This window comes from Dipteris shenzhenensis, chromosome 15 (genome assembly GCF_047967505.1).
Source record: "Dipteris shenzhenensis isolate YYH24624 ecotype China chromosome 15, Dip_SZ_1.0, whole genome shotgun sequence".
Classification (NCBI taxonomy): Eukaryota; Viridiplantae; Streptophyta; class Polypodiopsida; order Gleicheniales; family Dipteridaceae; genus Dipteris; species Dipteris shenzhenensis.
Genome location: NC_141610.1, coordinates 5,676,345 through 5,684,542, shown reverse-complemented (window position 1 = coordinate 5,684,542; position 8,198 = coordinate 5,676,345). Strand labels below are relative to the sequence as shown.

Here is an 8,198-nt window from a genome sequence, read left to right as displayed (position 1 = left end):
CGAAGAGCGGTTGGAGGTGCTGTTAGAGACGATGATCGTTTTGAGCTGCTGCACAGAAACGATTTCACTCCCATTTTGTAGCTCAACATCGAAGCTATGGCGCTCCATCAATCTTCTCGTGTTCGGGAATCGCGGAAGCTTGCTCCATAGCAGGGTTTTTGCTGCACAAGTAGACTGATCAGAATCAGCCGTGGATTGATCATCTTTCTCTTTGGATGAGCTTATTCCAGAATGCAATGTTGAAGCGAGAGCTTTGCCAACAATCCTTTGCTGCTGCTAAGTATTGTGGATTTGCACTTCCAACATATTTTTGGCATGCTGAAGCGAACTATTATGAACCTCTCTATTTTTGCTGCTGCAGTGACATCAGTAATACGAATTGGGATTTTGTGCGCCCCTACTTTTTGAATCAGATAGTGAACTTGCATGTAAAGCTCGCCTTGGTGAGTTCGGTACAATGTCTGCAGAGGCTGTCCTGAGGTTACCGAGTTGTCTGTGAGCTCGGTCTGGGCAAGAGGGAGCTTGAAGGAGGCAGAAAATGTTGTAGCACGAAGTCCCTCTCTCTAAAATGAAGCAATGACTTGAATGAATAACTCAAAGAATCTTTCTCTCTCTCTCCCTTTTACGAAGAAGAAACAAATCTCTCTCTTTCACTGGGTGGAAAAGGAAATCTCTAATGAATGGAAATGCACTACAAAGATTTCTCTAGGACTCTCAATCTAAGCTCTTCTAGGCTTAGGTAACTAGCTCTGATACCATATCAAAGAATGTAAGATCGTGCTAAACCTAGTGAAACTAGATGAGCATAAGAACTACGGAGGCTCAAAGCATAGAAGAAACTCCATGAAAGAGATGATGAGCAACTATGAATCAATCTATGCTTTTGCAATACAAAAGATAGGCTTCTTATAGAGAGAGCCTTTTGAATAGTCAACACTTGTGGGATCCTCTGATCCACATCCTCACATCATGTAGTCCACATCCTAGGGTGGTAGCGCTACTTTAATACATTCCTATACCATACCTTAGCCTCTAATTATGTGCACATGGCACCATATCTCAACACTGCATTGTATTGATATATTGATTAAATGTCAGAATTAGTGAATGGATGTAATCCATGTATGCCTCTCCCTGCACCCTTGCAATGGTCACATTCTCACGAGGGATTAATAAAAGGTCGACCACCATGTATTGGTCTCACCCTCTTGTGGAAGTATTGTTGTGCCCAAGCTGCTAAGAGTTGCCACTGCTACTCCCTCCAAGTCTCCAGTCCCTAGTATGCATGGAACCTAACTCATGTCCTCCTCCAATAATGCTTGTTGTCCCTGAAAGTCTGCAGCCCCTAGTGTGCATGGAACGTGACTGATATCCTCCTCTAACAATACTTGGTCTTCCCCGAGCCATGTGAAGCTGTCTAAAACAATAACATGAATGCCCCTACACGGCATGTGATCAAAACATAGATCTTCTCTATTGAAGGGCCATATCGCAGGGGCACGAAATCATGCCTTGATGTTTGTCTATGTGAGAGTGTGGTGACTAGAGCTCGGTAGCAAGATCCATTTTTGAAACCTAGGGGCAAAAATTGTTCATTAACTTTGAGATCTCTCTCTCCTTGTTGAAGTCACTGTTCGACCCACAGGTGGTTCTTTTCTAACACGCCAGGTATGTCTGGCCCTTTTTTTTTTTTTTTGGGGGGGAGGTTGGAGAGGCAGAGGGTCCATGGAGAGGGGTGGTAAACTCAGCCCAGGACACCAGCGAGCCCCAGCCAGCTTTCCAGTCTGAAATGGCGAACTCAGAGACGACGATACAGCAACATAGCCATGGCTTGCGAGCTATGGTGGACGCTGCAGCTCTCAAGCTCTCCGAGGAAGTCCGTCAACTCAGCCTTGGCACCTCCGGCGACATCCCCCGCCTCTCCTCCCCCCCTTCCCCCCTCTCCTTCCTCAGAGATTTCGTCTTGCCCAACCGCCCTTGCATCATCTCCAACGCCCTCCTTCATTGGCCTGCCCTCCGCTCCTGGTCCAATTCTTACCTCCTCTCCGCCTTGCAGCACCACCTCGTCAGTGTCCATTTCACTCCCGATGGCTTTGCCGATGCCCTCGTCGATTTGCCGCGCATTTCTTCAATCCATGGTTGCCGCGTTGCCCATGTTTCTTCTTCCTCGTCGAGTGCAGAAAACGCTGCTCCCTCGGACGACTGCCTCAATCTTGGTGCTTTGCATCCGCCAGATGATGAGACGCGTCAAGAGATCTGGTTTGCGACGGCTCATGTAGAACGCCTACCCTTTCCCACTGCCCTGGATATGATTCTTCGCTCCGGATTGGAAAACGGAGTAGCTTATGCACAGCATCAGAACGGTTGCTTCTTGTCCGAGTATGGCGTGCTTGCAGATGATGCAGAAACGCACCTTCCTTGGGCAACTGAGGCGTTGGGATGCATGCCGGAGGCTGTGAATTTATGGATCGGGAATGAAAAGGCTGTGACCTCTTTCCACAAAGATCATTACGAGAACCTCTATGCAGTCGTTGCCGGGGAGAAACATTTCACTCTCTTGCCTCCAACTGATGTGCATCGTCTATACGTGCGGCAATACCCGTCGGCTCACTACACACGAGTAAGGATTTATCGTCGTTCAAAGGTCTCATAGCAAGAAAGCGTTTTCGAAGTCTTTATTCAACAACTAAACAATCCCCAATTTATGGGGCAATCTAACAGCTCACAGGCCAGCCAAAAGGCCAGCCATCTCAGCCAAACAAGTGGCCAGAAAGACCAGCTGGTCTGGCCGACCAGAACTGGCCGACCAGCTGGCCGACCAGCTAGGTCTGGCTTATAAAAGGCATCTGCCCCCACACTCCTTCTGACAGGACAGGACCTGCAGCTGCTCTTCATCTCCGCCATCTTTTGCTGCAGGCCCGCCTGCTCCATCTACCTCTCCTCTTCAGATCTGCCTTCTCTGCTGCCTTCTCTCTGCCTCTCCTTCCTGCCTCCTGGCTGCTCCATCTTCTCCTCCAGATCTGCCCCATCTTGCTCGAGATCTATCCTCTGCTCCTTCTGCTTCAGATCTGCCACCCCTGCTACAGATCTGCTCCTTTTCTTCATCATGTTGCTATTCCAGATAGCCTGAAGGTTCCTTCCTCAGAGCACGCTGGTTTTCAGCCATTTCCTAGGGCAGCTCCAGCCCTTCATCATCCTCGCCATCATTGAGCTACACGGAGGACTGCGTTACGCTCCCTCTGCTGCTATCTTTTCTACTGTTTCTCTACATGGAATCATCTTTCTGATTCACCTCAGCCACGGTCCTTCAGACACGACGGCTTGAGGTTCTTGTATTCAGTTTTTCATATTACCGACAGGCACTATGTTTTCTGAGTTCCGTTCTTCAGTTGTGTCTGAGTATTGTCTACTTTCTGATCGCTCCACTGCAAACCCTATCGTTTCTCTATATGGTATCAGAGCCATGGTGATCTAAAGACCCCAGATCTCTGGAGATCTAAAGATCCTGCTTCTTCATGGAGGCCATAGGTACAGGGAGCATCACTCCTATGAACATATCACTTTCCTCTTCATTCCGCTGCGCACTAAGGGAGAGAACTCCATCTTCTACTCCCATCCTTCCCTCCCTTTCAGAACTCCATCTTCTACTGCCATCCCTCCCTCCCTTTCTTACCTCCATCTTCTACACCCATCCTTCCTTTCTTTTTCGGTTTCCGGCTTGACACTCCCCATTCCTTCGAAAGAGGGGGTCATGATCCTTCACCTCTACCACCATTGGCATCGACTTCCAGTATCTACAAGTTCTCCCTATGCGGGACCCTTTCTGTTCAGATATGTCTAGATGACTGTTGTTTCGAATCTTCTACCTGCTTGGAGGCGGGGATAGACTCCTTTCTCCCGAGGTTCAAGGTCGGACACACATTGGCTCACTGTTCAGCTCCGACCTCTCTGGATTATTTATCAGTGCTGCTACGACAAATTTGTTCTTTACCTTTGCTCTTTCCTCCACCTTTCGCTCAGGCTTCACAGTGTTCTTATTTCTATATGGTATCCTACTTATAACTCCGACACTTGAGAAAGTGAACAATTCCCTTGCAAGGGCACTCCTCTTGTGATCTTCTCTTGGGCATTTCACAGGGATAGCCAGCATCACCATCGACATCCCTACACGAAGCTCCAAGCACACAATGTTTGCCCCTCCAAATTGGCAATTGAGAGGGGGTATTCAGCAACTAAACAATCCCCAATTTATGGGGCAATCTAACAGCTCACAGGCCAGCCAAAAGGCCAGCCATCTCAGCCAAATAAGTGGCTAGAAAGACCAGCTGGTCTGGCCGACCAGAACTAGCCGACTAGTTGGCCAACCAGCTGGCAGGCCCACCGACCAGCTGGCCGACCAGCTAGGTCTGGCTTATAAAAGGCATCTGCCCCCACACTCCTTCTGACAGGACAGGACCTGCAGCTGCTCTTCATCTCCGCCATCTTTTGCTGCAGGCCCGCCTGCTCCATCTACCTCTCCTCTTCAGATCTGCCTTCTCTGCTGCCTTCTCTCTGCCTCTCCTTCCTGCCTCCTGGCTGCTCCATCTTCTCCTGCAGATCTGCCCCATCTTGCTCGAGATCTATCCTCTGCTCCTTCTGCTCCAGATCTGCCACCCCTGCTACAGATCTGCTCCTTTTCTTCATCATGTTGCTATTCCAGATAGCCTGAAGGTTCCTTCCTCAGAGCACGCTGGTTTTCAGCCATTTCCTAGGGCAGCTCCAGCCCTTCATCATCCTCGTCATCATTGAGCTACACGGAGGACTGCGTTACGCTCCCTCTGCTGCTATCTTTTCTACTGTTTCTCTACATGGAATCATCTTTCTGATTCACCTCAGCCACGGTCCTTCAGACACGACGGCTTGAGGTTCTTGTATTCAGTTTTTCATATTACCGTCAGGCACTATGTTTTCTGAGTTCCGTTCTTCAGTTGTGTCTGAGTATTGTCTACTTTCTGATCGCTCCACTGCAAACCCTATCGTTTCTCTATAGTCTTGGCATGTATTTGTATGTATCATAAGTCTGCTAGTTGCAATTTGTTGATACATTATGGATTGTGGACCATTAGAGTGTGAGACTCACGACTTCATGTGCAGTACGATGGCAAATACAATATTGAAAGAGACAGCCCCCCTACATCAACACCCTGGGTTAGTATAGACCCTTATCCACCACCTGAAAAGTTATCAGATGCGCGATCTCAATTTCCTCTGTATTTTGGAGGACCTAAGCCATTCACGTGCACCGTGCAAGCAGGGGAGATTCTATACTTGTAAAGTCATTTCCTTCCTGATTCTGTTTCTGTTATCGATAAGTACCTCTCGTTCACATGCGATGCATTAAAGCTGCAGTAGAGACAATATATATGTTCTTCACTGAAGCCCTCCAATGTATGCAAAGTCCCAGTTTTTGACAGTTGCTAAATAATTTCTAATCATAGCTACAGCGATTGTAGGCCCAGCATGTGGTACCATCATGTCAGGCAATCTCCTGATTCAGAAGGACGCACCATTGCTCTCAATTTTTGTAAGTAGATTCCCGAAGTGAGCATTAATATTACATTACTGTGAATTTATCGTAAGATCTTGATGTATTTTTAAAGAGTTCAACGACATGCCTTTGTGGCGGATTTTGGAATTGTCACTGTTACTGATGGACATTGTTAGTGACTGCCAGGGTATGATATGCAATTTGATGTCAAGTATGCGTACTTCAATTTCTTGGAGTCGGTGGTTCAGAAAGCATGACTTTACAGGGTTAAGTATGAATGACTTATAAGCATGCCTATTTGAACTGTCTAAAATTTGTAAATCTTCAAAGCATGGCATTACAGAATTGAGCATGAATGGTTTCCGAGCCTGTAAACAATTCGATGCAGTAGAAAGAATGCAACTTTGTACTGAAGGACCCACAGCAGTGGGATGATACGTTCTAGGCTGAGGGCCACCACTTGTGCATGCAGGTTTCTTTGTTACACTTCAAGTCTGATTTTGAATCATGAGCTTGATCAAGCACATGACATTCTCTCTGTTACCTTTGTACAACTAGGTTTATTGTGGTCAGCTCAGCATCTGCGGCAACAACTGGCATATTGGAGGTGGAGTGCCTCTAGGCCAGGGCAGCTGCTCATGAAGTGAGACTTCCCATGACGTGACGCTTGGCGTTGGCAATATTATGAAACTAATATGGAATTTCCAATTATCATGGCACTTTACAGAATGCACAGCTTCTCTGCAACAATTATAGGTGTAGACATTGAGGGTTTCAACTGTGAAATAAGCTGTGGAACTGGAAAGGTGCTTCAAAATGCTAAGACCTAGAAGTGATGAAGTGAGTGTTGAATGTTCCCATCCCAAGCCAAGACCTTCAAGTTCTACTCTTGCTGATATAGCAAAGGAGAGTAAAGTTGAATAATGGATGAGGCACGAGCAAGAATCCAGGCCCTTCAACAACTTGCATTGCTTGATAACGGTAGTGAACAAAGGGGTTGGAAATTGAAGAATAGCTGGGACATAAAACAATTTGGAACCTGGTGCTGCATGGTTTGACTTTAATCACAATGTGAGTTGACAACCCTACAGAGCAATGAGGAGCCCTTTCTTGAATAAAACAGAATGTCCTGGGGATTGATCTCATTCAAAAGCTAGCACATGTAAGTTTGTTTCTGCTATGGTAGGTTATAATTTACTAATAGACTTGGTCGTTTAATTACAAACACACAGGAGTGGGGTTGGTTCATGGCCACATCCCTGGCATTATACACGGAAGAATAAATCAGGAATGCGTTGTTGAGAGGAGGGTGGACAGTGACAAATGTCGTGTTTCTCCAGGAGGGTATTATTTTCTTGTTGAAAAATCAGAAATGGTTAAAGCATCGTTAAAGTAGAGGTTGTGGTTTGTAAGGAATCAGCTTCTGTCTGGAGAGTTGGCCTCCTAATGCAGCTGTATCTACAGGCCCTAGTGTGGGTAGATTTGTCTTACCTCCCCTAGCACTCTGCAATCAAGCTGACAAGCTTTTTCAATGGCTAGGACAGGTTATTGAGTCGAAAAACAGCAATTAGTCGATCCTTTGACCATTCCTCAACTGTTCATACTTAAGGAACTAGCAGAGGATTTTTGGATGCCACTTTAAATGAATACAAGGGTGGACTATTACTCAGGAAGCAACCTATTGTCTACAACAATTTGCCTAATTCTGGGGTTTTTCGTTGGAGAGCAAGACATACGGTTAAGGATTGCTCCTTGAAGAAATTGGCTTGTTAAAAAATGGCATGGTAACTTGCAACAAGTGCTGATCAATCCAAGGTTGAGCCAGTTGTCACTCAGCCAGATGGCAAAAGCAAGCTCTCAATGAATCACCCTCAACAGAAACCTTGGAAAAGCAAGGAAAAATTGTGGTCTCATTTTGGTCAATAGAAATGCAAGAATAAAAGAAGACAGTGGTTTGGTTTTGTATGGTTCATGTCAGAGGTAGAGATGGTACTGCTTTTGATACTCAGCAAGTATGCCTCTACTGTCTTTCAAGTGCAAGCTGATGTTGATAATAGATGGATAGGCATACAGATTACCCTGCCATTTGTACTGTTCAAGGTCACCTCAGTTTAATTTTAAGGGGATGCAGGTTTTTTAACTCTAAGCGAGCATGCCCCTGCTGCCTTCCTAGTGCAAGCTGATCCTATTCCTAGATGGTAGGCATGCAGATTACTCTGCCATTTGTACAGTTCAAGGACATCTCAGTTTATGCATCTACTATGTTGGCTGATGTAACCGGCCTTCAACAAACTAAAGGGCAGTAATCTTCGTCTACTCAAACATAAACCTCACAAATAGCCACAATGCAAGCTTCAGTCTTTTCAACCACTTAACAAGTCTCAGAAACAAACTTCAATAGCAACAATGGGGAGGCCAAAATGCCCCTGCTTAGTGAAAACAGTACACAATACATCCACTGGTCCCAAATGCCTTGGCTGTCCCTTTCAATATTTATTTAATACTTATGAATGAAAATGCTTTACACCAGGGGTTCACCCCTTCACTGTTCTTCTCTGCAAATCCTCTATCTGTTTTCTGGGCATCTAATCCAAGTGCACCACTAGAATACTAGTAGCAAGGCAATCTTAGGCATCCACTTCTGAACTAACCCAATTGAAAGACATTCAAG

General features: G+C 46.0%; 1 protein-coding gene across 2 annotated transcripts; it reads left to right on the top strand.

Annotated features, from left to right (window-relative positions):
- Positions 1–1,781: 1,781 nt before the first annotated feature.
- LOC147893247 (2-oxoglutarate (2OG) and Fe(II)-dependent oxygenase superfamily protein) lies at positions 1,782–7,731 on the top strand. 2 transcript variants are annotated; one of them, XM_087386025.1, is made up of 6 exons: positions 1,782–2,620; positions 5,134–5,309; positions 5,493–5,563; positions 5,714–5,793; positions 6,000–6,689; positions 7,072–7,731. In XM_087386025.1, exons 1-4 carry the CDS (start codon positions 1,790–1,792, stop codon positions 5,782–5,784), a joined length of 1,149 nt encoding a protein of 382 aa, XP_087242151.1. In that variant the 5' UTR covers positions 1,782–1,789; the 3' UTR covers positions 5,785–5,793; positions 6,000–6,689; positions 7,072–7,731. The 2 variants fall into 2 exon arrangements, with proteins under 2 accessions (XP_087242151.1, XP_087242150.1); XM_087386024.1 differs by having other exon boundaries at positions 5,484–5,563.
- Positions 7,732–8,198: the final 467 nt, after the last annotated feature.